This window comes from Mus caroli, unplaced genomic scaffold (assembly GCF_978045245.1).
Source record: "Mus caroli unplaced genomic scaffold, Mus_caroli_1 scaffold_7, whole genome shotgun sequence".
Lineage (NCBI taxonomy): Eukaryota > Metazoa > Chordata > Mammalia > Rodentia > Muridae > Mus > Mus caroli.
This window is the reverse complement of record NW_028227262.1, coordinates 66,833,457-66,848,994: the sequence shown is the minus strand read 5'-3', so window position 1 is coordinate 66,848,994 and position 15,538 is coordinate 66,833,457. Positions and strand designations below refer to the sequence as shown.

The following is a 15,538-nucleotide window of genomic DNA, read 5'->3' as shown; positions in this document are numbered from 1 at the left end:
TTGACTGAAATGGGCTTCCAAGCAGCAATTTCTGTAGTAAAGATAAAATATGGCTTTCTGCCACCCATCTGGGGACATTTGGCCAGTACACCGATGCACCCCCCGCCCCAAAGCATAGTCACATTCGATTCTAAGTGGTATATCACCAGTTTGGAGGTGGCCAATGGGATTTGTTTATTTAAGCTTGAGCATTTATCCTGAGTTAAAAGCAAATTAAAACCTTGCATCTGAGATCATATTAAAAGAGGGTGCTGTAATTACTGCATGCTTCCCTGTGGGTCTCTCTCTCTTTAGTTCAAAGCCTGGGAGTACACAGCTGCCAGTGAGGGTGGACATCTGCACAGTGCTAGAAGAGATAGGACAGCTCCATGGCTTCCTCCACAGCTTTGGAGATGAGGCAGAAAATCTTGATGGAAGATGCAGAATTCCTGGGGTTTCACAACTTCTTTCCTTTTAAATGTTTTAATTTTATTCTTTGGGTGGGGGTGCATGTGTGTTTGTGTGTGTGCATGGGCACATAGAGGCCACAGAAGTCATTCCTCGGGATCTTTTCACCTTGTTTCCGTGGCAGGTTCTCTCAGTGTGAAGCCTCAAAGCCTGTCTTCACCTCACCGTGCTGGCTTCACAAGTGTGTGCTACCATGCCCCCTTTTTAATGTGGCTTCCGGGGAATCTCACTCCCAAACCCTCATACTTACATGGCAAGTGCTTCACCAACAGGGCCACCTCTATAACCCCATCATCCCTTCTTAATGTTTATGAAAAGGCTACTGAGCCATCATCCGGACATCCTGCTTCCCCATGCAGAGCATTGCCACAGTCCTTGTTCTTACAACCCAGAAAAGGGAAACCCAGACCCCAGCGCCGATGACTGAGAAAGCTAAAGTTTTAAGCCTCTGTCCAAACCAAACTATCAAACCTTCCAGAATGGCGGACCTAATCCCAACCCAGAAGGAGACAGCGCCAATCCCAGAGCAGGATGCTGTCCAGCCTTAGCCCTAATCTTTAAGGCTGCCTCCACAACATCCTTTAGGTGTTGAGGTTTTGATCCAATTTCCACTTGAGGTCATTTGTCTGCTGTTTTGATTGTGGTTGTTTGTGAACGTGCCTGCTCCCCTGGAGAGAGATGCTTGTAGCCTCCTGAAGGGAGGCCAGTGCTCTGCATCCAGGAGGTACTGCGTGAAATTGCTCTACTAGTAACCTGGCCCCAGTTCTTGACCAGAGTTCCTGAGAGATCAGAGAATACAGTAAAACTATTACCCAGGGTTCTATGGAGCCAGCTGACAGCTGTACAGATGTTTGTGTATGGCTGAAGTCGGCATCGGACTTCCTGCCCCACAAAAATCAAAACGCCTGCTGTCAGATAATGTTTAGACCCCAGTGAATGTGTAAAATACCATCCCACTCTGAGAGGGAAGTGCACCTTTTAAATAAGTGGATCAATAAAATTTGTAAGAAAAATACACACCAGGAATACCTTATCAAAGGGACAGGCAGGATCATTGTGTGGTGTGAAGTGCAGATTATCCTGTCTACTTTGCCTCAGATCTCTGTGGCACCTCAGAAGCTATACACAGCTTTGGACATGGGGACAGCCTATCAGGGTGACATCTTTAAATCTAGACCACAGGTGTGAGGGGACCCCAGAATGGCTGACTTTCTAAGACGATGGTTCTCAGGCTTTCTAGTGCCGTGGCCCTTTAGTACAGGGTCTTCAGGTTGTGGTGACCCCCAACCACAACATTATTGTCATTGCTACTGCAAACTGTAAATTGGCTGCTGTTATGAATTTTAATGTAAATACCTGTGTTAAGGCCTCATGCTCTACAACTATGAAGATTGGAGTTCAGGTCTATGTATGACAGATGGTGGGCATGTTTCCATCCCAAAAGTTCTCAAAAGTTACTAGTGGAGCAGAGCAATGAACTCCCTTTCCTCCTCCCTCTCCCCCATTCTTCTCCTCCTCCCCCTCCCCCTCCCCTCCCTCTGGTGCAATCCCTTTGAGGTTTGTGTTTTACACTGTGTCTAGGGTTTCCTCATGAAATCACACCCCATCGCCCAGGTGGGAGCTGACGCCACTCTCCCAGCTGAGCCCTTAATACACACCCAGCTCATCGCTAAGCTTTTATAATGCTGCATAAGAACTCTTAAACCAGCTGCAATCACACTCTGTCAAAGGAGGATGTAGTCTGAAAATGCATCTGGCCTTTTAATTGTTACACAAGCATTCGCATGTTTCCACAAGCTGAAACAGCTGCAGGGTCACAAGGCCATGTCACCTCATGGTACCATTATAGCACAGCTTTGCAGACTGAGACCTCTTCTGTAGTGCTTACCTGTATTCCTATCAACAGTGTCCCTTAATCCCAACAGTGCATAAGAGAAGGCTGGGGATGTAGCTCAGTATAGAGCAATTGCCTGACAAGAACAAGGTCCTGGGTTCAGTCTCTGTCACCAGGAGGGAAAGGGGGGGGAATTCCTTTTTTTTCTGTTTATTTTATTTAATTATGTATATGTATGTGTATATGTGTGAGTGTATGTGCATATAAATGCAATTGCCCAAGGAGGCCAGAAGAGGGAGTCAGATCCCCTAGAGCTGGAATGATGTGCGGGTCGGTTGTGAGCCATCCAGTGGAAGTCCTAAGAACCCCACTCAGATCATCTGGAAGAACAGTAAAGGCTCTTAACCACGGAATCATCTTCCTAGCCTCAAGAATAAAACTCCTGATGTTGGAAGTACTTACAACATGTCGTTTTTCTCATGTTGTAAGCCGCTGACACGCATTTGGCCATCCGATATGCACTACAGGCATGTCAATACTGAAAACCCTTCTTAGAGCAGTGCTAGATGGGTTCCTAACTTTTGAAAACTCTATCTGACATTCCTTATGAGTTTTTAACATTGTGTGTCATAAGTCAGATAGTCTAAGGATAGACCATAAAATGTAGTTCAGACAATACCTATAAATAATCACTGAGAGGGGCCATGGGAGAGAGCCCAGTCACTGAGCGGAGTCACTGAGTGCCTCCTGTATAAACAGGAGGACCTGAGTTAGTCCACTGAGCCGGGGTCTCTCCTGAACCCAGAGCTCATAACTTGGCCAGGACGGAAGCCAGCCCCAGCAGTCATCCTCCACCCAATCCCCTGGGACCTAGAGTTACAGGCATTTGTGGAGACACCCAGCTTGTTGCATAGGTGCTGGGATCTGACCTTCAGTATCCATAGTTATAGAGCTTGAGGCCTTAACCTCCGTGCCATCCCTCAAGTTCTCCCCCACCCACCCTGAAAAGGACCTGACTTTAATCCCCAGAATTCATGTGGAAGAGTTGGAGCATGGTGGTGCACACCTATAATCCTGGCATTATGCAGGTAGAGTCAGGCAGATCCCTATAGCTTAGCTATGACCAGCTAGCTTAGCCTAAATGCTGAGCCCCAGGGTGCAGAGAGAGTCTGTCTCAAAAGACGGCATAGATGGTTTCTGGGGAAGGACATTGAGGGTTGGCTCCTGACCTCTATACAAACACAAATATTGTAAACCAGTGGGTTTCTAGGCATTTCTGTGGGCAGGAAAAGCACATGATGACAGAACATTGTCCTTTCTTCCGTTCTGCAGATACATGGCCATCATCCACCCTCTTCAGCCCCGGCTGTCAGCCACTGCTACCAAAGTGGTCATCTTTGTCATCTGGGTCCTGGCTCTCCTGCTGGCCTTCCCACAGGGCTACTACTCCACCACAGAGACCATGCCCAGCAGAGTCGTGTGCATGATTGAGTGGCCAGAACATCCCAACAGGACTTACGAGAAAGCGTGAGTAGAGATTTGCTAGGCTTGTGATCAGCTTGGAAGCTGCTCTGTGCTGTGCTGTCCTAACCCATTCCTTTTTACTTCTCTATTCTTGTCTCAGTGAAGATTTCACACGTGTCTGCCTGACTTCCTCACATCCACTGCTCTGACATGGTGTTGATATGTCTACCACTATTAGGGGATGGTGCCCCCTAATACTGTGAAAGACTTATTAAGATCAGTAAGACCTAGTTGCCACGACAGGTCCATCCCAGGTTCCTGAAACAACAGACCTTTGGGTGCTCCACCATCCCTCTTGGGCCTTTTGTCTAAGATGCTTCCTTGCCAGGGTCTATGTCTCTGTGATGTCACTGTACCAGACACAGCATGCTGGAAGGTGGGAATGCCTCCGCTCCAATCTCTCTACAATGGCCTGCTCCTCTCCCTCTGATACAATCCCTCTGCAGCATGTGTTTCACACTGTCTGCAATTTCCTAATGAAATTAAGTGGCCATCACTCATGTGGTAGCTGGTACCATAGGACACATGTGATAGACAATCCCTCTTTCCTATATACCACAGCCCCACTCCCTGCCCCCTTTCTTCCTCCTAAACAATGTCACTACCCTTGAATCTCTTAGCTCATAAGCTGTCTCGAGGGAAGCATCAATCCAAGGCTCTCATAGGAGTTTATAGAATGAGAAATGAGATATCCCGATGAGATGCAAGCATTGAGGACTTCTTAGTGTCTAGGGGTTGCAGAACACCGACAAGCAAGCCTGCTTGTCTTGTAGGAGGAGGGCTGGTCACTAACATTCTTTTACAAGATGTCTTAGGAATTTTCCCTAATGCTTCTTGCCCTGGAGGCAACACCAAAATTCCTTATTCTTTACCTTGTTCCACCCAGCTGAAGGGTGATATGAAACTTATATAAACATCAATTTTTGTGGACTGAGAGAACCGGGATAAATTGGGTCTTTGGAAAAACTCACTGAATTTGTCCAAACTCAGGCTTGTTATTCGAATCAAAAACAGTACTGATGCTACAAACTGAAGAACTGTGATTTTAATTATGAATTGCCACTAGCTGTGTGATCACAACGTCTCATCTTTCCTCGAATGGAAGAAAATAAAACATTGTTTCCTGTAAACGAGCGTCATGAGTATCAGATGAAATGAGGCATGTCTCGAGTTGTAAACTAGCAAATGTCAAACGGGACTTATGAACGGAATTCACTGGACAACAGTGTAATTGTATGGCCTTTAAATTTAACAAATGCTAAGATAAAGCATGGTATCTGTCGTGCCGCTTAGATCTGAGACTTCCAAAGCCTGTCACGCAGTCACTCTGATGTGTCTGTTACACGGAGCATAGGAGAGTGGCTTGCCAGGAAGCAATGCATAAGACTGAGACATGGCTCTCCAGACACGGACAAACACATCTGATCCACGAAGCAGTGGAGGGTGAATGGTCATCTTATAGGAAGATGCTGTAAAATAAGTCTTTATGGGGAAGCTATAAATACAAGCAAGGTCTCAGTGGGACAAAGGGTATGGGTCCGCCAAATGTACAGACCTGTGAACAGGACCCAGCCAGGTTTCCTCCAAGCAAGGAAACAAAAAACCTCTGTTAAAATTCTTCATAAAAACAAAAACAAAACCGAGCTACCTTTCAAGATACACACAAGTTCTTTATTCTTACAACAAATTTAAAACTGAACTCTGAATAGCTTGCTCTTCCCACACAACTGTGGGGTTTTAGTCAACAAACAGTGATACTTAGAGACTTGCTGGAGAACATCTTGTTGATTTGCATTTATTAATGACTAGAAATTTCCTTTGAGGCTCAGCACAATGCAGTGGGACTATCATCTTTCCTGGTTTTGAGAACTCAAGAGGGAGGAGGTGTTATGGCTGTGTGGGTCGGTCTGCTGTCACTGTTTATTTTACACAGCTACTGTTCTAATTTCAGTCTGTCACCACAATAAAGCACTCTGACCAATAGAAAGCTCCGGAAGGATAGGGTTTATTTGGCTCACGCTCTCAGGTCACTGTACATCACTGAGGAAACTCAAGGCAGAAGCTTAAAACAGGAATCACAGATGAGCACAGCTTGCTGGCCCACTCTCTGACTCTCTAATACTCAGCTGTCTTACATAGCTCCACCATGTGCCTAGAGCATGGTGCTTCCCAGAGTGGGCTGGGCCCTTCCATGTCAATTAACACAATCAAGACAATCCTCAAAAGACAGACCAACCACACAAAGACAATTATTTAATCATGATCTTTTTTTGAATGATTCTAGGTTTTGTCGAGTTAATGGTTATTAGAAATGGTTATTGTGAGCATTTGAGATTATTTACTCAAGAGATATATAATACCTTTGTTTTCTAATACTAAGTTTAAAAAACCTATTTGCCATCCATCCATACATTGACTATGATACAAACATAATCCAAGAGCATAACAGTTTCTACAGTAAGTGCTATTTTCTGTGTGTTGGTATCCTCTATAATGGTTGGTGCTCTATTTCTAGAGGCTTGAATTTTAACATGTTTATATTCTCTTTTTTAGAACTAATGATTGTGCTTTCCATAGTGCATAATAATCCTAATGTTGATATCAGATGGAAACTCTGTTTTGAGGCATTGGGAAGAACAGGTGGCTCCTGTTCAATGAGGTCAGCCCCCAGCCTTATCACTTCCAGTTCAATCATTACGAGTCAGTTCCTCTAAGGCTTCGTGTCTGCTAGTATACTCCATATGGGAGTATTAGGAGACGTAAGTGTGATAGCTAATCCTAACGGTTAGTTTGACAAGATCTAGGCTTACCATGAAATCACATCTCTAGGTGGGAGAGGGTTCCCAGAAAGGTTTAACTGAGAAAGGAAGACCCAGCCTGCACATGTGTGGCACCAAGCCCTGAGCTAAGATCCAGGATTGAATTTAAAAGGAAAGAAAGCTGAGTGTGGGCATTTATCTCTTTCTGCTTCTTGACTATAGATGCCACTATAGGTGACCACCGCCTTGGACTCCTGACTCCATGCTTTCTCCTCTAGAATAGACTATCTCTCCTCACAGTGTGGGCCAAAGTAACCTTCCTTCTTAAGTTGCTTTTTCTCCAGACATTTTGTCACAGCAACAAGACATGTCACTAATATAAGAAGCAAATAACTCATATGAAGTGTAGGGGTGAGGGTCCCACATGTGGCAAAGGTCTAATGAATGCTGACTGCTGATATCAGCACCATTCATCAGTCAGGTGGCTGCCAGGAAGACAGGAGGCTAAGCAGGTGCTTAGGCTTCATTTCTGACAGATCGTTTGTACCAAGAAATTAATTACATAGAAGTATTGTGTAAAATATCATAAATGCCTTCTGCCTACATGGTGACCTTCCAAAGCTAACATTCATCACTCAGATCCTTTGATAATACACAAATTCAGTGAAGAATTGTGAAAGACAGGTATCTCAGGATAAAAAATAGACTATTAAACACGCACACTACAAAGTAAGTTCTAATGTTCAATTGGTTTATAAAGAGGCATTTAACTTAATTTAGTGTGCATGAAAAACAGAAATTCAAACCATAAGGAGGTCATGAAACACACCCTCAGACTAGCTGATGGCTTGACCCAATTTGAATGTTCTAAGTTCTACAAAGATGGAAACAATGAAAACTTTTGTTGGCTGCTAGGAAAAAAAAATCTAAATTTGCAAAATCACATTGTAAAATGATATAATCATATCTAGAGAAACATAAGCTATGCATGCCCAGAAATTTCCTTCAGTGATAATGAATTACCCCAGCAAAGCTCATGCATCTATGAACTGAATGCAGAGAGCAGCCTTCTCAGGCAGCACTATTCATACTCACCTAAGCTGGAGAGACCTCATATGTAAATATGTTTTAATGATGCACCCTGTATCACTAATAAACCCAGCAAAATGAAGCTCTGTGGGTGGCTCCTACAAAATTCTAGAATAAGCATAACAAAGTGACATCCTTGAAATATCTAATGAATTAGAAGAATATTGAATTCCAGCAAGGAAGTGACACCCTGAGAGCAAAGGTCCCAGTTTCTCCTACAGAAAGGACAGGGGTGTGATGGAGAAGAGGCCCTTGGGGTTCCTCTGATGGGACACTGTGGTTGTACTTCTTGAACTTGATGATTGTGGCATCTGTGTTTGCTTAAAGGATGTAAGAACAGGTAATCTGTTAATTTGGGCACTGTATATTTCATATTTTCAACCTAAAATTAAATGCAATACAAAGATTCTTATTGCTGCAAGCTATTAAAAAGATGTTTTCTCTAGGATGAACCAAAATATTCTACCCAGAATAAGTAGGAGAGATTTTCTTCTGAGGTATAGCCTCTGTCTATGATGATGCTCCTTACAGAAACTTGCCTTTAAATAAATCATAGCAGCCTGATCCTCGCCTATTCTGTCACCTACCAGACCTCTTGTTTTTGCAATGCTAACTCCTATGAGTCACTTCACCTTGAGTTTTCCCAACTAGCTAAAGAAAGATAAGATAAATTCTTGTCTCTAGAAGGGCCACAGCTCTTGTTGGTGGACAGGAGACTTGAGGCCTCAAAAATATGCACATGTACAGATGTTCACTTCCGAAAAATCAGTTACAATTTTATTCTTCATTTTAAAAGATGAACATATTATGGAGTATAGTAGACGTTCCTATGACTGTCTAAGCTCTATGGACTCCTGTTCCAACTACCCTGATGTCTTACTTTGTTTCTATTGTCGTGATAAAGATCATGACTAAAAGCAGATTGGGGAGGAAAGGGTTTATTCAGCTTACACTTCCACGTTACAGTCGAGGAAGTCAGGCAGAAATCTGGAGGCAGAAGGACATTACCTCAGTTGAGTTTCCCTCTCCTTGGACTTCTCTAGTTTGTGTCAAGTTGACAAAAGCTTCACTGCATATACACTGATGAATATTCTTCCAGATGACAAGAGCTTCACTGCATATACACTGATGAATATTCTTCCAAATGAATACTATTCTTCATTTTTTGAGGAGACATATTCATATGATTCAGCACAAATATCATCTCACAAAATGCAACTTATTGTGCATATTATTCTGCAGCCTGTTTATATCTTAACAAATCTTGAAATGTTTCTGTGCCAACACACAAAGGGCTTCTCTGCTTATTTGAGAACACAGTGTTCTAGTCTTCAAACCTTCACCATCATTTCTACAGTCATTAATTGGTGGGAATTGGATGGTTTCCAACTTTTGGCTACGTCACTTACATCTATCTTGTAAGGATGTCTAAAGTACAAACAATCAATGGTGGAATATGAGCAGTTGTCTAGACAGAATTGCATCAAGGTACATTCTCACTAGCAATGTGTGGGAGTCCTCACTCCTCCACTGCATACCCACCGAATATATTGTTAAAGCTTTGGGATTTTTCCTAGCTGGTAGGGGAAATATGGCATTTCATTAACGCTAAAATGTATGGCCTTTTGTCATGAATGAGTTGTAATATCTTTTCATAATTCCTCGGAGACTTTCACATATACTTTATAACTATATCATTCTGATACCATAAATGATTTCCTATTAAGCATATCTTTACAACATGATGTGAATACGTGTGAAAAACAATAGAAATTTAGATACAGTGATTTTTTGGCTGATTGATAGCTAATATAGGTAGATGATAGAGAAAGGGAGTATAAACATAGATAAATAATGATACATAGATAGACAGATAGATAATAGATAGATAAATGGATACATAGTAGATAATTATGATGATATATATATCTAAAATATATAAAGAGATGATAGATAGATGATAAATATGTAGGTAGATGATAATTGAAATGGATATATTATAGGTAGATGATTGGTTGATGGATAGCTAGATATATAAAAATGATGATAGCTAATAGATTAATAGATAATAAATCAATGCATGTTAGACAAGTAGATATGATAGGTAGACAACTTAACTTCTGAGTAGGCTGCTTCTAGCTGCCTCCCTGGATCCCAGGAGAATAAGCTGAGTTTCTTCTGATGTTCTCTGCTGATGTTTACAATCTGCAGTAATAGAAAATTATGCCAATGCAATAATGTCACAAAAATGGGTGCTTGGGCTCATCATGAATACTAATTTGCAGTTGAGTCCTTCCCTAATTAGTAACTCAGTAGCCTGCTTGTGGCTGATCTAGCAAGACAGTGATCTAACCTAGGGGGTCCTATAAAAGTGGCTTTGATTGAAAAGTATTAAACAAAGATTTCAAGTGTGGCCAAAAGTAACTCTACCCACTAGAGCAAACATCACAGAGAAAAGATGAGAGAATAAAGAAGAAAAGATTGTCTTTTTCCATTAATTTACTTATTTATTCACTTTACATCCCAACCACAGTCCCCTACTCCCATCCCCCCCACACACAGCCCCTCCCCACATTCTCTCCTCCCCTTCACCTCTGAGAAGGGGGAAGTCCTTCCTGGGTACCAAGCCACCCTGGCATCTCAAGTCACTGCAGGACTAGATACAACTTCTCCCACTGAGGCCAGACAAGACAGCCCACATTAGGGAACAGCAGAATCAGTTCCAGTTGCTGTGGACCCTCATGAAGACCAAGCTGAACATCTACTACATATGTACAGGAGGCCTAGGTCCAGCCCTTGAATGTTTTTTGGTTATTGGTTCAGTCTCTGGGAACTCCTAAGGGTTTAGGTTAGTTGACTCTGTTGGTCTTCTTGTGGAGTCCCTATCCCATTAGGGCTCCTCAATCCATCCCCAACTCTTCCATAAGACTTCCTGAGCTCTGCCTGTTCTCTGGGTGTGGGTCTCTGCATCTGCTTGGGTAGGTATGCTGCTTGCTGTATGGAGCCTGTCAGAGGACACTTAGACTAGGTTCCTTTTTGCAAGCATATCAGACTATTAATAGTATCAGGGATTGGTTCTTGCCAATGGGATGGATCTCAAGTTGGGCCAGTCATTGGTTGGCCACTCCCTCAATCTCTGTTCCATCTTTCTTCTTGCACCTCTTGTAGGCAGGAAAATTCTTCCCTCCCTAGAAGTCCTGCCTGCCTCTAGGGGCCACTTCAGGTTCCATATACCCAGCTGCTAGGAATCTCAAAGCTGTCTCTATCTTAAAGCATTTCCCCTCACCACTTCCATTACATGCACAGTAGTTTTTAAGGGGATGTTGCTAAGGCTGATTACTCTTACCTGGGCTGTATGGGTTGCATGGTGGCAGCAGTCCAGGAGGCACCAGAGCAATGCCCTGAATGACAAAAGAGATGAAAGAGCTAAACTCTCTTCATTGGAGAATTTACCACCAACACCAAGAAAGTCTATAATGAAGAAGAAAAATGAGAAAGACTTCCAAGCAATTCAGGCAGCTAGGGTGATTTCAGCATCATTAATTCATTTGTTATGATGATCATATGTCTTTTCCTGCTAATTACACTGCTATGTCCATAACTTTGTGGTATAGTTTAAGTAAGACATGCCTAATCTGAATCCATATACTCCCTGTAGTCTTCAAAGGAGATTATGTGAGAAAGTAGTATCATTCTTGATAAAATACTTGGAACTGCTGTGGACATGTGAGTGAGCATGGATGTATTAACTAACATAAGTGTACATCTGCACCAATTCTAACAAGAAGCTATAAACTTATGGCACTGCTGGGGCTGGAGAGATTGGCTCCAGTTTCAGGAGCCCAGTGCCCTCTTCTGGTGGCCAGGAGCACTGCATGCACATAGTGAACATACATGCAAGCAAGCAAACACTCAAATGGGTTAAAAAAATTAAATCTCTTTTGAAAATTATGACACTGTCAATATTACAACATTTTCTCTTCTTTCAAAACCTATCATCAGAATCAGCTAAAATTTTACATTTGTATTCTTTACTTATTAATAACAACAATTGAAAAAATCAGTGCTTGGCAGAGATTGAGATTAGAAAAGTAAAAGAAAGTATTAGAAAACACACCTCTGAAGAACTTCTGAAATTTTCTACCTTTTTATTATTTCAAGGAGAGACAGAAGAGAGAGAAAGAGAGAGAGAGAGAGAGAGAGAGAGAGAGAAAGAGAGAGAGAGAAAGAGAGAAAGAGAGAGAGATTGATTAGTGGGTTTTGTTTCATTTTGTTTTGTTTTGTTTTGCCAAGCTCCTTCAGGCTTTGACCAAGAAATGTGGATATGTGTATTATTTGGCTATTGTGCTTCATCTTTTCCCCCATACTCACTGCATTTATAAACATAGCCCAGGGCCCATAGCCTCATCATCAGAATAGATGAGAAGCTGTTAAGCCAAGAAGGAAGAATTCTTTGACACTACAGAAGAGATAGTAGCATGGAATCCAAGACTAATGGGACACGGGTAGTGTGAGGGGGCGAAGAGAACAATGGGGCCAGGGCTCACTGGGAAGCAGGATGAGGGAGCAGAACAGAGGAGAAAATGCAAAGGGGATAACTGACACTAAGACTGCTTAAAAATGTCACATGGAAACTTGGTATTTTATAAGATATATACGTGTGTGTGTGTGTGTGTGTGTGTGTGTGTGTGTGTGTGTGTGTGCGCGCGCGTGCGTGTGTGGTTTATATTTATATAAATATAATATTTTACATAAAATAGAAATATATATAAAGTTTAAATGCAGTTGCTCTCCATGAAGGGGATAATGCTCACCAGCATACAAGAGATTATCAAGCAAAATTCTCAGTATCAGGAGTGGTGCCCCCTCCTCCCTTTGAGATTTTGAAGTTGGGTCACAGGGCATGGAGAGATCAAGCTGCCTCTGACCTGGAAGCTTTCTCCCTACTGGCTGCCTTTCATAGTGACAGAAGACCCTATGCAGGCTACTGAGGGAATCAGGTCATCCATCGCTGTGAACTCTGTGGGCTAAAGTAATGACTAGACTACCAAGATCTACCCACTGGTGCAATAGTGGTACGAATATTATAGGGGTCACCAACTACTTCCTGCTTAGATACAAAGCCCACTCCATACTATGGAGCGTAGCCTGGCACTGTAAACCTGTCCATACACTGATGACTCAGCACTCATAGGCCTGAGCTCTGAGTCATCCTGAGCTACTACCATTTTGTTAAATGGATGTACGTTCAAACTGCCTCCAAAATACTTACCTTTATGCCCATAGATGAACACAGCCCTCAGCCCTCAGCAGCAGAGGTTAATACTGGTACAAATGACACATCCTTGGCCACATCTAATTAGAAAGTCAAAGTGATGGGGTCACTACTTTGGGATTCTTTTGGAAGGCTGCAGCCAACTTCTAATGCAGCTGAGGAGATGAAGCTTAGACCGTCCTGAGAGCATAATGCTCAATCAGATAGAAGATCAATGCCTGAAAAACCAGGAATAACCAAATTGGCACATGCTGGGAACTAGTAGGAAGGAAAATGCTGATCATGAATTGTATTTAGGAGCTGAGAAGTTGGCTCAGTGAGTAAGAATGCTTGTTGTATAAACATTAGGACATAAGTTCAAATCCCAGGCAAGGCTTGGCCATATGTATCTGTAATCACAACACTGTGCGTGGTGGGTCAAGGAAGTGAGTCAATAGGATTAATAGAGCTTGCTGGTCCCAACTCTAGCTTCAGGTTCAGTAAGAAGCAGAGTCTCAGTGGAATAAAGTGAAGAGAGATAGATCAGGACCTCCAAGTCCTGCTCTGGCTTCTGCATCTGTATGCACAGAGACATGCATACATTACACACACACACACCTCGAAGTACATTCATGCTGGCCACTTACATAAAATGCCTCGTAGTTTTTTAAAGATGTATTTATAGAAGTCACTGGAATGAAAAAAAAATCTGTGCAAGGAAATCCTTTCTGGAGTACAGAACAATATAGAGAGCCTTATCATTTACTATGCACACATGGAATAACTGAATACAAGCAGCTGGCAAAGATTAGTCTCCAGACGCAACCCGTTAAGCCAATTCCATTTACAAGTGTAGATGGAAACATCCCAATTAAAGAACTCACCAAGGAGCTGGAGAGACAGCTAATTAAGAGTGTTTGCTGCTCTTGCTGAGGACAGGAGTTCGAGTCCCAAACCCCACATCATAGTTCACAAACATCTGTAACTCCATTTCCAGAGGATCCAACCCCCTCTTATGGCTTCCACAGGCTCATGCACGCATGTAGTACACATAAAATCATGTAAGCAAATGCACACATGCAGGATACAAAAGCATAAATAAATCTTTAAATTACCAAAAACTTCAAAGCTATATTAGGAAGGCAATGCATTGTTTCTGGGCATGGCTTTTTCTAGCAAATAAGATTATTAAATTATCGGGAAATCTATTATTATGTTTTATTAACTCAATTGGTCAGAAAAGCATCTCACTCATCTCCATAAATGCCATCAGGGTTTGTTAAAATGCAATATCTAATCTCTTAATGAAAATTGGCTCATATCAGAAACAATCCTGAACCAAAAAGAAACCGAAGATATCTCTTTCCAACAGAAACAAAACAAGAAGACTTGGAATGATTAGGAAAGAGTCAGGATCTGTATAAAAGCAATGGAAAATACCAGAAGTCTTAGACTGTACTGATGATACATGAAAATGTTTGAGAAATGTGTCTTGTAAGATGGAAAACTCAGAAAATACATAATTATGTACCCCTATGTCTAATATAATTTCATAAAGGTCTGAGTTCTTCAACCAGCTCCAAAAGTAACTTTAGGTGATTAATAAAGGGAACATTTTGGATATATATATATATATATATATATATATATATATAGAGAGAGAGAGAGAGAGAGAGAGAGAGAGAGATTATTGCAAGAAAAAATGTTAAAGAAAAGTAAGTAATTTTGGTATCAACAAAATAATGGAAAAGAATGACAAGGAGCAATTTACTCTTCCAGGTGTGAAAAACTCAATGCTAAGGACAAAGAAAACAAACAAGGAATCATGTACATACACACACACATACACCACATATGTGAACACACCACACACATACTACACACACACTCAGATACCACACACAAACTTCCATACACCATGCACATACAAACTACATACACACCACTCTTACCCAAACCACACACACAAGTACATAAACAAAAACCACACGTGCATATGCATGCACAATATTCACACACCATGCTTCACACCTACACCTAGACCAGAGACATCCAAGTATATAAAATACTACATTTAGTATATGCTAAAAGATAGCTCATTACATATTTGTTTGAAACCTGAATCACTCGAAACATTATGGAAGCCTGCCCCAAAATGAGCTACTGGAGATGTGCATATATTTAAACCCCTTTTCTTTTCAGAAGTTAGGGTTTTTTTATAAGTAGCCTGTGTGACTTAAAAGGCGGGAAGCATAAAAAGGTAGGCAGGGGGGTTCCTTACCATCTTTCTATCCCTCTCCAACGCCCACTCCCTTGTACAGAACCACTGTTCTTAGCCTCCTGTTATCCTTCCAGGCTTTGTTTATAGCATCTAATAAAGCAGAGACATTTGTTCTTATTTTGTCCTTTCTTAACACAAAGCTTATCGCACAACCTATCCTTGTTGTTGTGTGCTGCAGCAAGCCTTCTTGTTGCTTCTTTACAGCTACATCTTATGCTCTTGCATGCATGCCCTATTGTGGGCTTAGCTCTTGCACTCTTGATTTATAGCTGGAGTGTTCCTGGGGTTTTGCTGCCTTTCATCATATTGCCATTCATACTTTACACTGTGAGAAGTTTTGCAGGACAGAA

General features: G+C 41.9%; 1 protein-coding gene across 1 annotated transcript in view; it reads left to right on the top strand.

The window, feature by feature from the left end:
• Tacr1 (tachykinin receptor 1) overlaps window positions 1–15,538 on the top strand; it is a 160,934-nt gene that overhangs the window by 93,155 nt on the left and 52,241 nt on the right. Inside the window, exon 2 of the mRNA XM_021165090.2 lies at window positions 3,614–3,808. Coding sequence (XP_021020749.1) covers window positions 3,614–3,808 — 195 coding nt within the window. The remainder of the gene's footprint in view (window positions 1–3,613; window positions 3,809–15,538) is intronic.